The sequence below is a fragment of the Festucalex cinctus genome, chromosome 3 (genome assembly GCF_051991245.1).
Source record: "Festucalex cinctus isolate MCC-2025b chromosome 3, RoL_Fcin_1.0, whole genome shotgun sequence".
Lineage (NCBI taxonomy): Eukaryota > Metazoa > Chordata > Actinopteri > Syngnathiformes > Syngnathidae > Festucalex > Festucalex cinctus.
This window is the reverse complement of record NC_135413.1, coordinates 15,761,840-15,783,821: the sequence shown is the minus strand read 5'-3', so window position 1 is coordinate 15,783,821 and position 21,982 is coordinate 15,761,840. Positions and strand designations below refer to the sequence as shown.

Sequence of the window (21,982 nt, the reverse complement as noted above, 5' to 3'; positions counted from 1 at the left end):
CCAGTTATGTTATAAATACATAAAACATTGCCTATATTGTACTGTCCTGGTTGTATGTGGGAGTGACACTTATAGACCAATAAGATGGTGTTGTTGCAACATTAATTATTTTGGCCTGGGAATACCAGAAAGCTTTTGAAATTTTTTAATTTAATATGGGGAGAGGTTTGTCTCAAAAATATTCACACAAATATATGCACAATTTTCAGTTGTCTTTCATATCCACAAATTTTCATGTGTTTCTTAATAGGCTATGCATTTATCATGACTTTCCATTTGTAAATCTTCAATTCTGCTTGTGGATGTTGAGGATCGGCTGGCATACGCGTTTACTTTTGAGACAAACATCACATTGTTTCAAGATATTCACAAATAGGGCAGTTCTATATCATCATTAAAGCCACACAAAGCAAGTTTCAATTTTCGTTGATTATGGCGGCACAATATGGACAAAAGAGGTAGTGTTTTGCCTGGAATGAAAACCACATTTCTCACGAGGACATAACTAAGCAATGCATCATCCCCCATCAATAGCTATGAGGTACAATATTGCAATGCAGCCACACTGACTTAACATTACACACTTAGCCGGGTTTATGTTGACTTTTTTTTTTTTGTAATTCGGATTGAGATAGTTTCAAATGAAGGTTTCTTACCACCTGTTTACATGTCACATGATCTATTCCATGTTACAGCCATGGAATATGCAGAGATCGATATAAACAAACATCACGATTTAATATGATGGAGTTCATTCATGTAAATTAAAACAGTAGTTGTGATAGTTTATTTACGCAACACTTTGGAAAAAAAGAGAGCGCAATGATGATAAGATGGTGAATCGATAGGACTGCCGAATGAATAATTCTGAGCTCTCTCTTAAAAAAAACAAAACAAAACAAAAAAAACACATTGATTAAAAACAAGTTCCTAGTACTTTTAAACAAGTTCTTCATCGCAGATGAGGTCTGTTGCCATTTTAAAGTGCATAAACAACAATGTCAAGACAGACGATGCGCATACTGGATGCAGTCTGGCTATTCCGATTGAACTATTTTCATGACTCTCGTATAGCCCGCGCATACATTGACAGTTCTTCACCAATCACCATAAAACAACAAAAGTCATTTAATTTGACACAGCAGTAAGCGGCGCCAGCGCCGCAGAGTGCAGAGATGACTTTTCAAGTCTGTCAGATGATGGAATCATAAGAATTGTTTGTGCACGAGAGGTCCATTGTGTCATAGTACCGCAGGCAAGCTTTGTACTGAAGAAGCTTCTCCGTTAGTGGGCTGATAGTCAGCGCTTTACCCCGCACACTCAGATCCATGTACCTGGTAGAGGAAAGCACTCTTTAAGAAGGTTTCAAAACAAATGGCATACCGATAATCATAACTTTCTCTACAATAGTATATTTTAGCAATAAATACTGGCATACGTAAATATGACATGCTCTTCTCTACAGCATAATGCATGCAGTATCTCACAAAAATGAGAACAACTACCAATATTTAAACTATTTAGTGGTGGCCACACACACACAAAAAAACCTGACATTTGGCACATATTTTCACTCACTTTTGTTGCCAGTTACTATTTTGATGGGGCAATAAATTCACATTCTTAAAAAAAAAAGAAAAAAAAAGCTAGACATTAACAAGTTGACATCCTGAAGCAAAGTGTAATTTCTTCGTTTTTGTTCAACAAAAATAATAAAAATGGGAGGGGTGTACTCACTTATGTGAGATACTACTATAAAGGTGGATGTGCCTTGGCTGTTTTTGTTGTCAAAAGACCCCACATGCCCGCCCCCCCGGTGATTCCCCTCCTCAACAGTGTCTGTTGCCCTTCAAAAGATACTATGCACTCAGCATGAGGAAAAAAAAATCTACTACAATAAGAATTTTGAGGTTGAGGTAATGACCACTGTAACATTTCAACCACCTTCTGCGTGAATTTGGCCTATTTGAGACTCCTTCCTCATGACAACTGCAGTCTGTAACTGACCCTCCCCACAATGCAAAATGCAAATGTCACGCTGTCATACAAGGATCTTGAAGACAGACCTGGTGGTTATACTTGTATGTGTTATTTTTGTTTAATTCCAGTACCTGTGAGATATACTCCAATACACCAAAGTATTTATTGTCATCAGTGTGGCCATGAGGAAAAAGAATCTCTCCAAATTTCCATCATGCAGGACGCTTGGGTAAAAGGAACCTGCAGTCAAGCATTGCTATGTTTTAAATTACATTTATTCCACCTTGAAGGATTTAAAGTGCTGCCTCTATGAGCATGTGTTCACCTCCAGACATGAAGTAGACCATCTGAATGCAGATAGCTCCTAAGAAGCAGCCTCCTCCGTAGGACAGTGTGAGAAAGTGGAGGGAAATTCCTCGGATGTGCCCAGGAGTCAGCTGGAAAGAGATGAGGGAACCTGCCACAGAAAGCAGAAGCATTCGGTTATGCTGCTCCGGCAAGTCTCCGCACTGGTCTGCCTTTCACTCACATGCTGGAGTGACCAGAGCCTCAGCCAGCCCAAGTAGGATGTACTGCGGCGCCAGCTGGAAACACGGCATGGACGATACTTGCAGAACCTTCCCGGAGAGGGTTTGCTCCACCAGGGGGAAACCCTTCCTGTGCAGTTCCGATAAACCAGCCACCAGGACGGACAGAGCTGCACATGCATGTCCCAGAGCTGTAGATTAGATAGGGTGAGGTGATGAGACAGGGGGCTGCAAGATTGGAAGTTGCAAGACAAGTCATTTCAAGAGAGGAGAGGGAGGACAACAGAGGTAGAACAAAGAGAGACATATTTAGATAGAGATGATGATTCACTCGCGGTGTGCAAAGGCAAGTACTTACTGATCACTCTTGTGGGAGCCAGCGGAGTTTTTGCCATGGAGAGAGAGAAGCTGTTCACACACTCCATCAGCGGGGCCAACATGAGCAGGGGTAAAATGCTGATCACGTTCATCGTGCCGATGGGCAACAGGACGTCACTCAGGTGAAGGTTGGAGTTCATCGTCTGTATATAGTATCCAGAAGGGATCTGCATGGAAATACAGGAAGCACAGAAATGATCCTTCTTTGTAGGCTACTTTGCAGTCGAGACGCTTTCCAGCAGGGGTCACCAAACTTTATGAAAGTGAGAGCTACTTTTTGGGGACTGTTGCGAAGGGCTACCAGTTTCATATACACGTATGTAAATTTGTTATAATTAGCAATATATTAATGATATTCAACAATACGATATACATAATAATTAATCAAATACATTATTGAATTGTGAATGAATTACAATTAACTCTTTTCCTGCCGTTAACATTAATTAATGTGAACAGAAATCCCAACGAGTACTGCCATCAATGTGAATTGAAGTCATCTGGTGTGTACTGAAAGGTTTGGATCCCAAACGCAGACACAAAGATTTTCTCCATTTATTCACATCGAGAGGCAGAAACTCAGAGACGCTCTACACAGGACAGTTGGACAATAATCCGGCAAACCACACACAATTCTCAGATTGCACCCACAGAGAGTGAATCGTAAAGGACTAAAGAACGACATCACATAGGTCCAGACATCACCTACAGGATTAAAGGTTGACATCACGAATATCACGTTTTGCAAACACACTTGTTACATCAGTACCTAAACAGACACATAACAGGTCATGAACTCTGGCGCATGCAACCCAATGCGACCCAGGCCATGACATCAACTATATATTTTTTCTGTACGTGTCCAGAAATCTGCACCCGACAGACCACAAGATCAGGTGGGTTCACGCTGGAGAGTTGAGTTCACATGATAACAACTGTGTATAGAGAGTCCTATTTGTAAACAATAGCCACGTTTGCCTGCCGTCACATCGAAATGCTTTTTGGACATTAATTCTGAGACTTCTACCATAGCTCTTCTACCATGGGCAAGTATGTTTTGTGTTTAAATAGTGTTATTTTGTCATGTTGGATTTATTCTGAGCTCGTTTTTTTTGTCTTTTAAATGTCCGACTCATGTGTAGCATTGTAGTTAGCTAGCTTCCCTCCCAAAATATGTATCTTTTCACAAAAAGCTTGTTTGCTCCTTATTTTTTCCATAGCTTGGTGTCACTCAAATTACCTATTTTCATTTGATTTGATTACTAAAGAACGAAAGAAGGTAGAAGCATACTTTTTTTTTCTAATGAGAGAATGGAAGCCAATCTTTCACATGGTATCCCGTATCCACCATGTTTACGTAGTCATAGCACACAATATTCTGTTTGCCTTGAAAGATGAGTGAAAACACTCAAAATTGGCTGGCACTCTAGGGTTTTTTTTGTTTTTGTTTTTTTAATAACGTTTGGCAGTAAAAGAGTTAATTAATTAATCAAATGATCACCTGACTGGTGAGCTACTCATCTGGCCCTCTGTGTTGGTGACCTCTTGCTTGATTTAGTGACTTGCCTGAGTGACACAGGCTCTGTATATCAGTTGGAGTCCATAAAGAGGGAAGAGCTTGGCCAAGACTTTGACGTTCTCAACGTGAGTCTCGCTGTACCGGCCGCCATTGTTCTCCTTGGCTCGGTCCAACCAAGATGGCACATCTCCACTGAGGTGGCGGTAGTGAAGGCAGCACATCTTGAAGGAGTTTAAGAAAACGCCAAGAGTGGTCAATAAGGATCCGCCTTTGACAGAAGCAAAAAGAGATTGGGATGAGGTGCCATATAGGTCAAAAATAACATTTACCTCTCACACTAAAAAATTGACTACCAAAATTATTGGTGAGGCTGCTTTAACTTTTTTTTTATTTTATTTTTTATGTGCTGTAAATTATACATTTTGTTGAGAAAAATACATGACGAAAGAGGAAGGACTAAGCAATTATATTAGATTAGATGAAAATAGTCACTAAAGAGATTCTCATGACAAAATCAAAATATTGATTATTATTTTTATTTTTTTTTCAAATACCTTTCTTGGGTTTGTAGGTGAGTTTGTTGCGCATCATGTGTATGGCAATGAGTGCCAGCAGTGCAGACGTGAAGGGGATTAGGAAAGCCAGATTTTTGGCCACAGATTGCTGGATGTAAGCAATACCCAGAAACACAACAGTGGAATTCAGGTTGACCAGCCAGTAGAACCTAAACACAATAAAAACAAAAATCACACAAGTCTTCAAGGATTGTTTTTTTTGGTTTCCAGTATCCATCTAAAATTCCTGACTGAAGTACATGAAGAAAACGCTTGTTTCAATTTGAGGTATAGGTTATTGGCACCTATTTTTAACATCTTAAATAGGGACATTGTAGGCCTAAAGCTAATATGTCATATTTCCACAATAATTACTGTAGCCAACATTTAAAGTACTTTCTCTGTCTCGGTACTAAATGATACATTGAACTGAATTTCAAGGTCCAATGTGTGCTTACCAGCTAACTAAATGGACAATTTTAGGAACTGTAGCAGCATCACATACCAGTTGAAGAAGCCCAGTAGCTGGTACTGATTGTAGCTCTGCAGACTGTATGCTCCCAAGGGACAAAGAATGGCCCGGATGCCGCCAATGCCCAACACAGCAGCCAGCAGGCCCGTGTAGAACAGGGCCTGCTGCTCTTGAGGTTCTAACGTATGACTCATATGATGAGTGTCAATGTAGAAATCTTCAAAAGGGAATGCTACCACTGGTAACATGGCCGTGCCTATGAAAAAGGCAATTGAGTTATGCAACATCAGCTCATACTGGGCTGAAATTTAATTGGATATGAGGTCATAAGGTAAACATAAGGATCCACACTTGAAAGTGAAACCTCAATTGACAATCTTAACTTCACTGTATATAATTTTAGAAATTAAAAACAGAAATTCAGAAGCTGAAACTCAAACAAAAACAAGAAAAAACAAACAGTGACTGTATCTTACCAAAGAAATGGAGCAAAGCGCACAAGTAGAGCACTTTGGTTCTTCCTAGCCAGGTTTCAGCAAACCAGCCAACCAGCACCGGCGTGAGCGTGCTGGCTCCGATGAAGCACAAGTTCACCGTTGCGGCCAAGTAGTTGTCATAGCCGAGCTTTACGGTGCAAAAGAGAATCATGTTGCATACAATGCCGAAAAATGTGAATCTTTCAAATAGCTCCACCAGCAGAACACAAATGATGACTTGGAGCTTCTTGCGGCCGCTGGGTGATGCTGTCCGGTCTGTACGTGATGTCTTGGAGCGCCACCTCAGGTGGTGCTGGCCCTCGGGCAGTCTCTGAACTTCTCCTGCCACCATGCCTCCTGCAAACTGGTGACCAGGCTCCCTCTTGAGATGGATGCTGTCTGTGGATTTGCAAAGCTCTGAATGCGAAGTGTAGACCTTCTAGGAAAAGAGCAGCTGAGGCCAGGGGCAGGGCTGAGTGGACATACAAACCATCAGACACGGTCGAGTTCTACACGTGCTGATAGCTGACTACTGCCCACTTTTATTACCTTACTGATTTAGTCATCATGAAAAACGGCATCTGTTCGGAGAAGTGATAGATTTAGAGGGCAGCCCAGAAATAGCTCTGTGATGACTAACAACATACATGCATTTGGTTGGTTTATCTTTCCGTTCAAACAGCTTCTCTACTGTCTTAATACGGAAACTTAACGTAAACTTTGAAATATTGCACCAGGAACAAACATTTTGTGTTAATTTGCTCTTTAGTACTTGAACAATACAGCAGATCATCTTACCACCACAACAATAGACAATTCCCTTTCACACATAAGGAGCACTCACTAAATACCACAACTCTTTGTGAAAACAGACCAAACTCATTTTGGCACACTTGCTGTATTTCGGCTGATGATGTTAAGTGCGAGTGAAACAGAGGGCACACACGTAAACACCAAACAGGTCTTAGCTGCAGCAAAACAACTGTCTGCTGCCTTCCATTAATCTGTACAGTAATTGGGGGTGGGGGGTGTTGGGGGGGGGGGGGGGGGGGGGGTTGCGTGTGACCCCAGAGAATTTTTTTTTTTTTTGTCATAGTATAAAAAAAAGTGTAATTGCTCATCCTATACAATAGGTGGCAGTGCGCAGCCATTGCGAGAGTGCGCAAGGAATATTAGCTCCTCTGCAAAGGTGTACGTAGAACGGTTTTCTAGACAAATTATACTATTCACAGTCACGACAGAGTTGGGAGGGAGTGGTGTTGCAACAAAATATTTTCTTCTTCCTGGGGTAGTGTGACAATAAGTTAGAAGCACTGTGTTACGGTAAAGGTTGAGCTAGTTAGCAAGTCTACTCTATGTGACAGTTCTGAAATCCGGCTGCCTTATTGCAAGTATTGTCTTGCTTCTATTTTTATAAACAACATCAATATAGCTGGAGTGTGCAGTGCTGTAAAACTGATATTTGATACTAAAAGTCTACACACCCCGTTCAAGAGCTAGGTTTTCTTGATGTAGAAAATGAGATTGAGGCAAATCATTAAAAAGAAAATTTGCCATCAATATGACTTATTACATGTAAAATTCAATTTAAAAAATTCTTTCAAGGTGGTAAATAAAAAGAAACAATTGAGCTCACGTACAAGAGTGCACACTCATTTACAACTGGGGATGTGGCTGTGTTCAGAATTAACCAGTCATGTTCAAACTCACATTAAACGGGAGCCTGCCAACAGCAAGTGAAGTGCCTGTGATTAACCCGTCAAACTTTCAGTTGCTCTAGTAAGCTTTTCCTGACATTTTGGGGCTTTCCTGCAGAAGCCTGAAACATGGTGATATATTGTCTATAGACTAAAATGACTGTACAAATAAAAACGTGCAGAAATGCAGCTATGGACCACAGCATTAAAAATAAAATATTTCAGATGGTAGCTAAGATCGTTTTATTAAAAAAATAAACACGTTTTCGGTCAGGAAGTAAAACCATAGCATCGTACAATATTCATATATTTTTAAACGTTTTAATTTTTTGTCGTTCAAAAGTAAATGTATTTCAATATTTGATTTTTTTTTTCAGTAATAATTTATGGAAGGTGTGATATTTGATTTGATTTATTGAACATAAAAACATACAAACAAACAGCAGATAAACAAAAGTTAAAAAAGAAGGAGAAAAGGAAAAAAAAACCCTCATCATACTTTGTACATTATTTGTGCTATTTTAAACTCAACCAAGTCATAAAATTTCATTGTATTTAATTTGATAAATAATGGTTGTGTTGATTCTGTATATTTTGATCGATTAATAATCCTTATGGCTCTCTTTTGCAATTTAAAAATAGAGTTAGTATTTGTTTTATATGCATTTCACCAGATTTCCACACAATAGGTCAAATATGGTAATAATAATGAACTATATAATGTATATAATGAGTTCATGTTCAGGACATCCTTAGTTTTATAGAGTATCCCGGTAATTTTTGACATTTTCCTATTAAATATGTAATGTTTTCGGCACAAGATAATGCACAATATATACAGTCATACTCTAAGTATTTATTTTTTTTTTTTTCCAGTCATACTGTAAGTACAAAGCAAAATTGCCGAGTACAGAACGTCATTCGTCGTCATGGTTACAAAAACGACACATAGAGGCGTGGTGGCGGTGCATCATGGGAAGATGATTGTTTTGAAGGAAGGGAACGCACGAAACTTTGCAGACACCGCCACCAAAGGAAGAAGTGATTCGGGCAAATACAAAGGAAGAAGTGATTCGGGCAAATATCAGTGCTTGTTCCTCGACGCTTATAAGGGGCTGAAAAATCCATAAACCATAGTAACGATATCTTGTTCAAGAGTGGTTCCATCTGGTGCTAACATCGTTAGCCAAACTTAGCTAACAATAACTCGTCGGTATGTATGTGCATTTGCAGTAGCTTTTGGTTGCCGCAGTGAACGGGAACTTAGTTTGTCATTACCTTGCCGTACGATTTATGATATTGATAACAGTACAAGAAAAAAAATATAACAATAGTTATCCCTTTAGCAAGGGGCTTTGATGTAAAATTGTGCCGCAACAGAAATTGATCGACTAGTAATGTCTGGTTGGTGGCTGCCGAGCGCACCAGGGTTTGCGCCCGAGGACTTCAGCTCGACTCCTCTCAAGCCAAATGAGCGAAAAAAGGTTCACGTTTCGGAATGCCTGGCGGGCGACGACGTACTCCCCGAGGACGACGACACGTACTCTCTGCTGTCCCCCATCTACCGTGATAGTTACGAAAGTGATGAAGGCGACGAGCTCAGTACAACTCATCAAACGCCCAGGTATTATCTGATTCTATAAAGTGGGCAGAAATCCTACTAAATGTACATGGTTATTAATCTTTGTGTTTGTTTGTAAGATGTGAGCTACAGAAAACCCCCTCAGGTCTGATAGAACCCGAGTCCTTCAGTCCATGGGTAATATGGCTTGTAAACAAAGCAAAAGAAGACCAGCTTAAAATGAAAAAGAAAACAGAGGAGGCAAGTTGAGGCGTTCAATCGGCCTACACATCTCACTATGTTTTCTCAAAGAGGTCATGACAGCAAGCTCTGATTCAAACACTTTCACTTTAACCAGGCACGTTTACTAAAGGAAAAAAAAGAACAAGAAGAAATGGAACGTATACAGAAAAAGATCATAGAGGAAAAAAAGATCAGAGAATGGCAGCAGCTTAAAAGAGAACAGGTACAAAACTGTTTCACAATTTACAACAGCAAATTAATTTCCCATTATTTTACCCAATGCAGAAAAAAGCACTGACCATTTTTTTTTGTTACTGCAACATAAGGAGAGACATAATCAGCTTCTGAAAATCAGCAAAGAAGAAGCAGAGGTGCGGCGTCAACAGGAAAGACAAAGAGAAACAGAACAGAAAGCTCAGCAGAAATACAAAGACTGGCTGCAGAAAAAGAACCAAGAGAGGATAGAGAAGGAAAAGAAACAAAAAGTAAATACTAATTTTCAAAATGTCTGCATTTTAACAACTACTTGACCATGTGTTTCATCTTTATTCTTGGGGTTTCATTTTAATAGGAGGAAGCAAGTCTGAGGGACGAAGAAGAGAAGGAGCGGCGGAGGAAGGCAGAGGAGAACTTTGAGGAATGGCTGGCAAAAAACAACGAGAAATGGAAAGCAAGTCCAAAACCACCTCATCATTCAAGTGAGTGTGATCTGGCAATTATTAGCTGCTCGCTAACGTTCGCGTATGCATGTTTTCCAGGCGTGAATCATGGTATAACGTGACATATATTCCCCTCCAGGTCCCTGCAGATTGTACCCACCACCCAGTTTTTACAACCCAATCCCATGGAGGCCCATTCACATGCCCCCTCCGGAAACACCTCCCGAAAACACGCCAAGCAAGAAGCCTCAGAAACAAAGAAGAGGACAGCAAAGCTCAGAATTAAGACTCACAAACAGGACACATAGATGACAGTGAGGGTGCTTTAATCAACTCAAACGTGAATCAAATTGTGAAATGGGGAACATGATTAGGATTTCTTGTTTTTTTTTTGTGTGTGTTTCTTTTTAAAAAAATGGGATTTTTATATTTCTGCCAATTGGCTGTTCGAAGACATCTGGGATAAGCTCCAGCACACTTGTGAAGATAAGCGGGATCATAAATGTGAGCATGTTTGATCATTTTGGCACAATCAGTGCAATTTTTAATAGCGAAAAGTTTGAATGATAAATACTCCCGTTTTGTTGCACTTGATGAATAAATTTGTATTTCACAGCACACTTGAGATCACAAAACATCCAAATAATAAAATTGATTCAATGTGTCGTAATGCAGACATTTTGGTTTACTTTAGCTACATGAAAGTGTTGCTTGCAACGAGTGGTGGGAAACGGAAGCTTCATGAACCACTTTCAATGTATAATTTTACTCCTCTACTTGGTGCTCCTGATTTAAAGAGAGAGTTGACGCATTGAGCCATTTTCAGGAGCCAAACGTTAATATTTTGTCCAGAATGAAATTGATATTTTTTTTTCATCAAATACTCACTTTTCCACTTGTCGACTGAAGATGACATAACCTGTGCTGAGGAAGTATTTAGCGACCAATCATGGCTTAGTTTGCTGACCAAACCCAGAAAACAGGTGAAAATGAAAATTAAAAATAGGACCCTTTCTATTTTGATTTGAGTTTCAAAATTAGAATGAATGACAGGTACACGGACCTACCAGCCCAATGACGACAAAGATGTATGTCAAAGGGCTGGCCTCTTAGGAGTTTTATGGCATTTTGATTCTCTTTTTCAATTACCCACCTCCATCTTCAAGTCTATATTCCTCACACATTAAATAAATATAAATCATTTTATGCAATTGATTTCAAAAATTTCTATTTCAGAGTATTATTGTTTTTCATCCATAACCACCCAGTTTGGATTGTTTTAGTTGGGGATCTGAATGAAACAGGGTACTGTATTACAATAGATGGATGGATGAACATGCAGTTGTACCAGGAACTCTCTTATGGCTAACTTTGCATGATTGCAATTTGTTGGTTTGACATAAAAACACGTATTAGCCAATTATTCCTGGGGCCATCCCTCCTGCTGAAACACTAACTCGACGGCATCTTTGACATCCTGCACCACGTAGGACGGCTGCGTGAGGCTGGGGTCAAAGCGAAAGTCCCTGTGGCCGTGAAAGATGCGCTGCTCGGTCACCGTGTGCCTCGTGTCCGGCGGCAGCTCCTCCTCTTTGCTGTACACTCCTGTACACACCAGAATGGAGTGGCATGCCTCCGGGAGATCCGAGCCGGAGCCGAACACGTTTGGTGCGCCGCCAAGCTCGCTCGATGTCATTTTAGGGGCCTGGTCAACGGCTTGAGCGCATGCTCCACTTTGGTTCGCTCGCTTCTGGGCCTGAGAATACTGAGCGGATTGGAGGTAACGGTTGTAGAGATTGGCGCCATATATGTCGGCCATAGGGTTATCACTATCAAGAAGAGGTGACATGTGAATCACTGGATGAACAATAGTCTGAGCGAGCCAAGATGGCGGGTTGAAATCACTCACCCTATCGCGTACAGCCTCTTCACGGGTGTGGTCCATCCAAGTCTCTCAGCTTGTTGCCTGACCAGCAGTTCTGCATAATTGTAAGTCACTACGCTGGGTTTACCAATCAGAGCCTCATACTTGAGGTCATAACCTGTCACTTTCTTGTAAAGGCTCTCCAAGCATACCAGGAACATACCATGACCAAACCTGGTAAGGAACCACAACATGAATGATAATTCAGGAAAAAAAAAAAAAAAAAAACTCCACCTGGGATTCTTGGCCTCAGCCATCCATAGCAGGTCCATGTTACAGGCCAGCACCGGAATGTGAGGATACTGCACAGAATTCCAATTTCTGTCCGGCTTCCCGCTGGTTAGAAGGACATCAACAATCAGCTGGAGGTTGGTCTCCCATCTGATTGGCTCGCCAAATAGGATGACAGCTATGAGGATATGCGGGGAAAGAGGAAAAAAAACATGAACAAGTGCATATCAATGAATTAGAGTATCATAGAAAATGTGATTTATTTCAGTAGTTCAACTTAAAAAGTGAAGCTCATATAGATTCAATATAAGCGATACAGAAAGTGGATGATTTATAAATGAAAAAAAAATCACCTAACAGATTACATTATTGCATAAATAATCCAAAATATTTTTAATTTTGACATGAGTTGGGAATAGGTCTTGTGTTAAGTATTTTCCATCCATCTGTCCATTTTTTTTTTTAAACTGCTTATTCCTCACAAGGGTCACGGGGGGGCTGGAGCCCATCCCAGGGCACACCCTGAACTGGTTGCCAGCCAATCGCAGGGCACACAGAGACGAACAACCATCCACGGTATCAATCACACCTGGGGACAATTTAGAGTGTTTAATTAACCTGCCATGCATGTCTTTGAAATGTGGGAGGAGACCGGAGTACCCTTGGAAAACCCACACAGGCACGGGGAGAACATGCAAACTCAGAATTATTTTCCCATGTATTTATTTAGTCTATATAAATTTCACTTTTTGAAGCAAACTACTGAAATAAATAAATTTTCTATGATACTCCAACTTACTGAGATGTGCCTGTACTGTACTGTATTAAACTAAAGTTTAATTTATTATTGTATTGTATCTATGTGTACAAACATACCATCTATTGGCTGTAAACCTTTAGTGGGAGGAATCTGTGAGACAAGATAGGATTAAGGGAGAAAAAAAAATCTATATACTTAACTGTATAATTGAGCTTCATCTACCACAACAGCACAATGTAAATACATCCAGTAAAGAAGAGCTGCAACTCAAGTTCTGCTTGTAGATTAGCTCACATTGTGATGGTTTCGTTTGTGTGGTGCCAAACAAATGCAGAAACTTACACTGTCTTTGGGTCTTCTGTTGTGATCCACTATATCAAGAAGAGGATAGCCCTCTCTCAGATCATCAATGGTGACAACATTCTTGAAGCCCAACCTACAGTTTAGTGGGTCAAGGCTATCCCACGTGATCTTTAGTGAAATCGACTAACAAACACACAGCAAAGGGTCCAAAGTGTTAAAAACGTTACACAGCTGAATGGAAGCACACTAAATAAACAGAGCACATGCAGAGTGAGGTCAACTAGTTGAGACGGCGCACAAGTCACTGATTTGAAACAGGATACATGTGAGCAACCTCTTCAACAGGACCCTGTCCTGACACCAGCACACACATTTGGTGAAAGTGTGTGAACATTCGCAAAGGACTGTGGGACAGCATCACCTGGTCTGGTGACACCTGAGCGCAACGGACACAAACAAACAGGAGTTAGAAGGCTACAAATAAATAAGCAAGTTGGGAATACATCAAAAATGGGGTTCCCTTACATCCACTTCAAGCAGATGTGAAAGATGCTCAGCTTTCGTCTGCCGCATGCAGTTTCCAGCATTGGTGACAAACACCACGGGCACTTTGTATTTGCCCTGATGGTCCACGAGGTTCTTGAAACACTGCTTTGCCGCAGGGATGGGCGTTCGTCCGCGCACTAGCACGCCATCGATGTCGAAGAGGAGACCAAATGAGCCCTGAGGAGACGGCTAGGAAAAAGACAGCAACAGAAAAAAAAAAATGATTAAATGATCGACCATTATGTGGAATTATCAAAAATATACTTTTTATAGTTTGTGTGCAAATAGTTGGCATCTTGAGTGTGTGCCAAGTGGCCACCCATCAAGTGTGAAGTTACACAAGCAAGGGTTTCTTTTGGTTCAGTAGTACGTCGTTAAATTAGCCTTGGCAGATTAGCCTAAGGGCCACTAATTTGCAGTCTGGATATGGAAGGATGAAAATCACCAACTCTGGAAGGAGTGTAAAAGCCATAATAAGCATTTGCATGAGAGTTGCCACACCACCCCAGTCAATGATTTCAACTACACTTTGACAAGTGCATATAAAGTGTTTCTTTTCTTTCTTTCTTTTTTATCATTTGGGTATTGTGACCCCCGAATGTCAGAGTGCATGGTTTTACTGCAACCAGTTGAGTCACTGTGAACAAGTTAACCATCTAATAATCAACTTTGAAATTTAAATTAAATTAAAAAGGCAAATTGGCTTTGCTTTGACGTCTGCATTTATTCAATTATATTTATTATTGTGAATGTATTGGGTCGTCTAATATTTGCAGTTGGATGCTTTATTTAACTATGCGAGAAGAAAAACGTTAGAAACAGACAGTTATATAACCACACTAATAAGTAATAACTACCTGTAAATACATCTCTGCTAGTGTAAATAGTGTGTACAAATATTATGCAGTTCGTAATACATCAGTTGCCTTGGCTAATATAAAGCATTTGTTGTGAGGGGGTAGATGAGTGTATTTCGGCGTCAAAAAAATGTTATTACAATTAACAAAAAGTGATCAAGCAATGTCAAATACAATGATTGTGCAATTGTAGATCACACTGATTAAATAACTACTAGTCTAGTAATAATACGTCGTTTGAAGTTGATAGGGGATGTTTCAGTGTTGCAATTTCTTCACTTTTCTCCATTGACTTTCAGGTGAAAAAAAAAAAAAAACTCAATCACTTACATGGCTGTAGTATCTTCTTGCTGCTCCTTCGCTGCTTGATTGAAACAGTTTCCATGCACTTTTCAAACATCTTAATCGCTGCATTACTAATGTATTGAAATGCAACATGAACAAAGCTTAAACGACACTGGCGGCCTTAGGTAATTTTATATCTGTTGAGTGAAGTTGCAAAAACTTAATCCTTGAATCTACTACTGTATACGCTGACCTATTATTGTTCAAGTGCTGTTGCACTTTTTCCGGTCGCATAACGCGCATGCGTACAAAAACGTCACGCTTCCCGGAAACGCTCGTAGTTTGCGCTTTTCGTTTTAGGAAAACGAAAGTTCTACGTCGGGTGTGCTTATTAAATTCCTCATATTCTTCTAAAGATAATGCTATGTTGTAGAAGTAATTCACGAATCAGCTTCGCTTGTTTTAAAGTTACACAACTGATATCTAATAATTTGAACTGCCAGACCTGTCAACAAGTCACAAGTTTGTGCAACCGCCTATTGCCAAGTACAGTTCTTGAAGCACAACAATAACACGCATAATAGGTCAGGTAAAATCTAAAGGACAACTAAAATGTTCAAAATGTGAAGAACCTGATTGCTTAATTAGTGATTTAGTAAGATTATGCAAATACATTATTATATTTGTATTAAATTACTATTATTTATTATTATACGAACATATTCCACAAAAATACCTTGACAGCACCTCTCCCGCACATTTCAGAGGTTTGAATCCCTTTTCTAGTTTAGAGTTTGCATGTTCTTCCCATCATTCTATGTCAGTGGATTATCTCCTCCGCTGTTTGTACTGTATATGTGCCCTGTAAATAACTGGACACCAGTCCAGGGTGTATCCTACCTATTGCCCAAAATCCAATGTACACCCGCAACCCCAATGAGGAAAAGTGGAATAGAAAATGGTTGATTTCAATAAAACTTAGAAGGCATGTGATGAATGAATAGGCGGGGTGTAACATGTATTTTGTTACATCTAGAATTAAAGTGAGAGCAAAATGTTATTTCTTAAAAACACATTTATTGGCACAAAATAATAATAAAAAAAAGAGCATAATACTTGGGTAAAGCTTTTAAAGCTTTTTAAGGCATCTATGTAACAATAAACAATGTGATCCATTCCTCAGCAACTTCTTAGCTCATTTTCCAGTCCAAATATCTTGGCCTTTAACGTCATCAGCTCATTCTGGACCTTCTTTGTCCTCGTATTGCTCTCGCGGACCTCTTGCAGAATAGCTAAGTCCTGGTTGGGCCCAACATTACGCGTTACCTAAAAATACATACAAATATACTAAATTCACTAACATCTAACAACTTGCTACACAACCATTTCCCTATGTAGAGAAAAAGACAATAATTTATGTTGTCTGTCCTTCCGTTTTTTCACCTGTACAAGCTTTTTTTCCACATCTTTGAGTTTTTGCCTAAGTTGCCTGAGGTCAGTCTTGAAGCCCTCCACTTCCAAAGTTCTCCTCCTCCCCAGCGCCTCATAACGCTGAGTCATCAGCTTAAGACGTTCAGACACTTTTTCCGAACGTTCCTGTGCACATCAAATATTACTAAAGTGAGATGAGGGTTGCCCGCAACACAGTCAGGAATCTTTTTATTACTTATACAATTCAGAATGAGTTGTAATTTGAATAAGTTCAATCACTGTCATGCGTGACTTTAATGTCACAAATATGCAACACTACCGTAGGAGAGGGGAGGGGTTGAGGAGTTGGGCACAACTTGAGCCACAACCACAACAGATGTTGGCATGTTTATTGTCATCGGTGGATTTCTTTATTATCTGTATGACTTCAAATTGGTTGATAATTGCCAATAATTATTATAAATATTGTCGTGTATCCCTAGTGTCAGGAGACATGTTAAGAGAAAACCAGTGTAGGAAACGAGCATCACCAGCATCTTAAAACAGATTGTGCTTGACTGTGCTTGTGTGTTTGAGCATTAATAAAATGGCTAGACAAATCTGATTTATTTTTATGAAAACAAAAGGAAAATGGATTGATGGATGGCTAGGAGAGCCATTTAAATAAACGGTACCTTAAATATTTCCCTGCCAACCTCCCCCTGCTCCCTAGCCTGGGCCAATTCTGATTCCAAGGCAACACACTGCTCCCTGTACATCTCTGCCATACGGTGGGCTTGCTTTATTTCCTCCTGCATTGCCTAAAAAGATCAAATAAACCACATAGAGACCCTTTCATTTTAAAATAGATTCGTAGGGAGTATCTTTAAACATTATAAACAACACCTATGAGACAAACCTTTACTTCTTCCTTATGTTTTTGCCTTAAGTCCATCTGAGCCTGCGGTCTGAGCTGAGTTGGACTGCCGTAGCTAACAGCTTGCCGCATTCGCCCCGCCCCCACACCTCCTTTTTTGGGACACGTGCTCAGATCGCCGAGGATGCGGTCCTTCTCCAACATCCATTTCTTCTCCTGAGTCTTTGTTTCATATTTTAGCTTTAAGAAATCTTTTGTGCTTTCGTAGAGCAGGTTCTGCGTTCGCTGCAGCCTGCGATGTTACACAGGAACACGCTCACTAATTCATTTGTACGTTAACCAGAAATGTTGAGACGACGATAAAAGTCTCACTTGTCTGTCAAAGCGGTGATGTGGCACTCAAATCTTTTCCTTTCAGCTTGTGCCTCGTCCTTTTTCATCTGTCGGTCCTCCTGGAGTGACTCAACCTGCTCTCTGGCCAGTCGGGTTTGTTCCTCCATCTGGGCCTGCAGAGCATCCACCTGGGGCCACATAATCAATATAAATGAAAACGCCTATAATATAGTATTTGAACACAATCAGAAAATATAGTCCTTACCTGTAGTGTTAAAGTATGAATGTCTGTCTTATATTTTTCCAAATTATCGCCCGTTCCCATATCTGCAAATTTTGCTTTCTTAGCTGTCTCTGCTAAGAGAACATGAGTGGCATAATCAACAAAACAATCATCTACTTCATTTTGATTGCATTTTGTTTACTGAATTAAAAATGACAACAGAGAGCAAGAAGAACATATAACTGCACTGCAATGTTACAAATCAAATTTGTCAGTTTGGCACGAGAAGCAAATGTCATCACAAAATTGTTTTCAGACCTTTACTGGTCACAGTGGGTTTTAAACTTGTTGGCCTCAGATTGAGATTATCCCCCAACTCTTCCTTCTTTTGTTTGATCGCCACCTAGATGTAATATATCACAAAATTACTACGTATTTACAACTGATTTGTAGTAAAAATAACACAATGTAGAAACCTGGCGAGTAAACTGCCAGTCGCAATGTCACAACAAGATCAATAGAGCAGTTGTGGTAAAAACACTACCATAACCAGACAATATTTTTGTTATAATTCTGATGATTTGATAAATTCACTTTATCATCATTAATATCTTATATGATGAAAAAGTGTACCTTGTGAGGAGGCTCCCGCAGGAAATATGTGGTCTCTCCGTCATCGGTACCCACCATTGAAAGAAGGTGTTGAATTTTCTTTCTGTCCTCCAGCTCTCTGTGCAACAGAAGATAGTCGGTTTTGAGAATTAAGGATAATTTTGAGAATTAAAAAGATTGATGCAAGGATGGTTTTGAGAATTAGAAAAGCTGACAAAGAATAATAATGACATAACTCAATTTTGGTTTCACAGTCACTGAAGAATTGTAAAAGAATTATTAATGTTCACGTCTTAGCATTTCTAATGCTAATTCTAATAATTAATCTGCAAAATAATGATCAAGCTTTCACCATGCAACACTCACATTAAATCACACAGGCTAAAAAGCTTAGAAATCTAGCGTGGCACAATTGTCTCAGATGATGGCTTCTTTTGGGTTCATTTGGGCGAATTTCGGAAGAGTTAATTGAGGGGAGCATCATTATTGTTATTATTATTTAACCATATGAGTCAATGTGATCCCATTGGAACTGTCAGAGCCCCAGATTCATATTTGCAGCTTCCATTCCTTTCTCATCCTCGTTTAGTAGCCTCACAAGTAGACTGCTAACAAACAAATGGACGGACAAACGAACCCAAATGCAAAAGTTCCATGAATGATCACACTTGTTCATGCTTGGTGCAATTAGTTGCATTGCAAATTGTATAATTCAGCCTATGGTGTTGCTATAACAGTAAATGTAATGGTGGCCTAAGACTTTTGCAAAGTACTTGTATATCAAACAAATTTCATGTCGAACCTGGTGCCAGGGATGAATTGTTTCAAACATTCCAGGGGGCACTACTGACTGAATTTCGAGGGGGATTTGTGATGGGGATAAGGATTAATGACCGACCAGTGTTGTGTCACAAGTGTTACGAAGTTGATGTCTGTTGTATCACACAACTTCTACGATGAACAAAGTTGTCATTAATACAGTATGTTTTTGTCTGTGCATTATTAGACATATTTACACACTTTAGCGAAGATGTGTCACTTTATGGCACTTAGCTCGCTCTTCGCCACCTGTCGCGAGGTACCACTACTATGAAGTTGATCTTTCAAAAGTAGTATGGATCGGAAAAGCATATTGAGGAACCAAAAAGGCTATTGTTGAAATAACATTAATAAAAAGATATTTTAAGAGGCCAGAGTAATTATAATAACTTTGAGTTGTACACTGCCTTTCAAGGGACCCAAAGATGATGATGATTTATTTTATTTTTTTTTAAGAATGTTTGGTGTGCTTTTGCTCCACCTGATTTTCAGTCTGTCATTTTCTGCATGAAGCCGCAAAGACTGTTCTCTTTCTTGGTAGAGGTAAACCTGCATGTCACTCAGTGCATTCTGAAGCTCTGTAACCTCTCCTTCACGCTGCCGCAAGTCACCCAGTAGCTTATGCTGGCATGAGGTATCAAAAACAGAGATATTAGTTCACATAGGAACATATCATTCGTAACATCAAAATCTATAGCCTGTCTCTTCGGCTCACCTGGTCCTCTATTATGCTCTTGTACTTTTCCAACCTCTTCAGCAGCTGCCCATGCTCCCCATCAAACTGGGCAACCTTCTCCTTGGAGAACTCCAACAGTTCCCTGGAGGGACGAAGGTGCGCCAACCGCTCATTAATGGGGGGAAGTGGGGAGTCTGATTCCTTACCAGAATTAGGCCCATAGACCCTGGATCTGCAAAAAGCCAGTCCTTAGGAATGGAATACTTCTGTATACTAGTACAGTACTATGTAATCCACAGACACAAAAAGATAGAATATCCATCAAGTGAGACCAAATCAAAGCAGGGTGTTACTGAAGGATACATTAATAATAATAATTATATATATATATTTACCTGTGCACCATTGAAGGTTTTTGGGGAGATCCCATCCTGAGGCAAAACTAAAAATATGAAAATATGAGAGAATAAGGTGATTCATTGCAAATTTGTAATTAAATTAAAAATCCATGCACAGTTATAAATGCACAATGAAAAGTGAAATGGTTACATTTCATTAGCAACATTGGAAACTGACTTTTTGATACACATTTAGTATTCAAACTAATCTCGAACGTTGTCAACTAATATTGACAATCATACATGCAATAATCCATCCATTTTCTGAAGCGCTTGTCCTCATTTGGGTCAGGGAGCTGAAGCCCCAATGCACCTGACTTGGGGCAAGAGGTTGACTACACCCCTGGACTGGTCGCCAACAAATGGCAGGAAAACAAACTTGTATTTATCACTTTTGACACTACTGGGGAGGGCGGAGATACACATTTAATTCCATGAACAGGGCGCCAGGGGGAGCGGGACTTTTGAAATGCTACACTTTGACACAATATAAAGACCATTTCAGATACTGAAAAGTACACGCATCCGTTGTCCAGACATGTTGATTGAGCAGATACGTTGTTTTTCACTTAACCATACCGATAATTACCCGACTCACTGTAATGTAAACAGAAAGTGATACTGTGGTTGTCTACATTGGGTACGTGTTTAAGATAATTGTGATCCACAAAAAAAAGGCATCTTGACTATTAGGAGTTATAGAAGTCATTATTCAAATCTTCACATACCCAGGAGATATTCTGTTGTCTCCGAGTGTTGTTCGTTGCGATTGCAGCAGTTTGAAACCCGGAAGTTTACGCCTCTTCTTCGTTGTCGTCATTTCCGGAAGACTTGGCACGTTACATTACTGCCCTCCACTGGTCAGATGATTAGCACGCACATCAGAACAAATCTAACGCTTGCATTGTTGGGCTACAAATAACGACGGAATTTTATACGACTGTCACTGACTATCACTGAGTACTGCTCAGTTTTTCTCAAGAACTTTAAAACTACCCTTCCTCTCTCCACTACTACTACTACTACTACTACTACTACTACTACTACTACTACTACTACTACTACTACTAATAATAATAATAATAATAATAGTAACAACAATAATAATAATAACAATAACAATAATAATAATAATAATAACAATAATAATAATAATAATAACAAAGCTGACTTCTTAACTGTACAAAATTAGTCCTGTACTACGTCCGCTACAAGGAAATTTACAATTTTTATTAAATCAATCCATTATAACATTTTTCATTATTCCTCTTGCATACGTTTACAGTACATTATTCTTGCATACGTTTTCAGTAGGGCGGCACGGTAGTCGAGTGGTTAGCACGTCCGCTTCCCAGTTCTGAGGTCTTCGGTTCGAGTCCAGGCTCGGACCTTCCTGGGTGGAGTTTGCATGTTCTCCCTGTGTCCGCGTGGGTCTTCTCCGGGTACTCCGGTCTCCTCCCACATTCCAAAGACATGCATGGCAAGTTAATTGGGCGCTCCGAATTGTCCCTAGGTGTGCGTGTGAGTGTGGATGGTTGTTCGTCTCTGTGTGCCCTTTGATTGGTTGGCAACCAGTCCAGGGTGTCCCCCGCCTACTGCCGAGAGCCAGCTGAGATAGGCGCCAGCAACCCCCGCGACCCTTGTGAGGAATAAGCGGTCAAG

At 39.9% G+C, this 21,982-nt stretch overlaps 4 protein-coding genes across 5 annotated transcripts; 1 reads left to right on the top strand and 3 right to left on the bottom strand.

Moving 5' to 3' along the window:
* Positions 1–772: 772 nt before the first annotated feature.
* Positions 773–6,390, bottom strand: slc15a5 (solute carrier family 15 member 5). Its single transcript, XM_077517958.1, is given in 9 exon segments — positions 773–1,334; positions 2,112–2,220; positions 2,306–2,437; positions 2,510–2,698; positions 2,866–3,052; positions 4,452–4,672; positions 4,959–5,128; positions 5,464–5,686; positions 5,907–6,390. Coding segments are annotated over 9 exon segments (1,857 nt in total). The 3' UTR covers positions 773–1,192.
* A 603-nt stretch (positions 6,391–6,993) lies between these two features.
* Positions 6,994–10,740, top strand: ccdc34 (coiled-coil domain containing 34). The gene is made up of 7 exons (XM_077516051.1): positions 6,994–8,816; positions 8,984–9,227; positions 9,305–9,425; positions 9,523–9,630; positions 9,734–9,892; positions 9,979–10,105; positions 10,206–10,740. The coding sequence occupies exons 2-7, from the start codon at positions 9,001–9,003 to the stop codon at positions 10,376–10,378; spliced, it is 915 nt and encodes a 304-aa protein (XP_077372177.1). The 5' UTR covers positions 6,994–8,816; positions 8,984–9,000; the 3' UTR covers positions 10,379–10,740.
* Positions 10,376–15,253, bottom strand: hdhd5 (haloacid dehalogenase like hydrolase domain containing 5). The gene is made up of 8 exons (XM_077516050.1): positions 15,018–15,253; positions 13,810–14,019; positions 13,608–13,720; positions 13,324–13,417; positions 13,098–13,131; positions 12,225–12,399; positions 11,976–12,164; positions 10,376–11,895 (listed from the first exon to the last, which is right to left on the bottom strand). Exons 1-8 carry the CDS (start codon positions 15,123–15,125, stop codon positions 11,487–11,489), a joined length of 1,332 nt encoding a protein of 443 aa, XP_077372176.1. The 5' UTR covers positions 15,126–15,253; the 3' UTR covers positions 10,376–11,486.
* Positions 15,254–16,029: 776 nt separating this feature from the next.
* On the bottom strand, positions 16,030–21,293 carry ccdc77 (coiled-coil domain containing 77). 2 transcript variants are annotated; one of them, XM_077518023.1, is made up of 12 exons: positions 21,049–21,293; positions 20,318–20,364; positions 19,962–20,064; positions 19,728–19,870; positions 18,449–18,545; positions 18,134–18,218; positions 17,858–17,949; positions 17,632–17,780; positions 17,302–17,551; positions 17,078–17,203; positions 16,416–16,568; positions 16,030–16,298 (listed from the first exon to the last, which is right to left on the bottom strand). In XM_077518023.1, the coding sequence occupies exons 2-12, from the start codon at positions 20,350–20,352 to the stop codon at positions 16,152–16,154; spliced, it is 1,380 nt and encodes a 459-aa protein (XP_077374149.1). In that variant the 5' UTR covers positions 20,353–20,364; positions 21,049–21,293; the 3' UTR covers positions 16,030–16,151. The 2 variants fall into 2 exon arrangements, with proteins under 2 accessions (XP_077374149.1, XP_077374148.1); XM_077518022.1 differs by having other exon boundaries at positions 19,962–20,154; positions 21,049–21,225.
* Between the last annotated feature and the right edge of the window lie 689 nt (positions 21,294–21,982).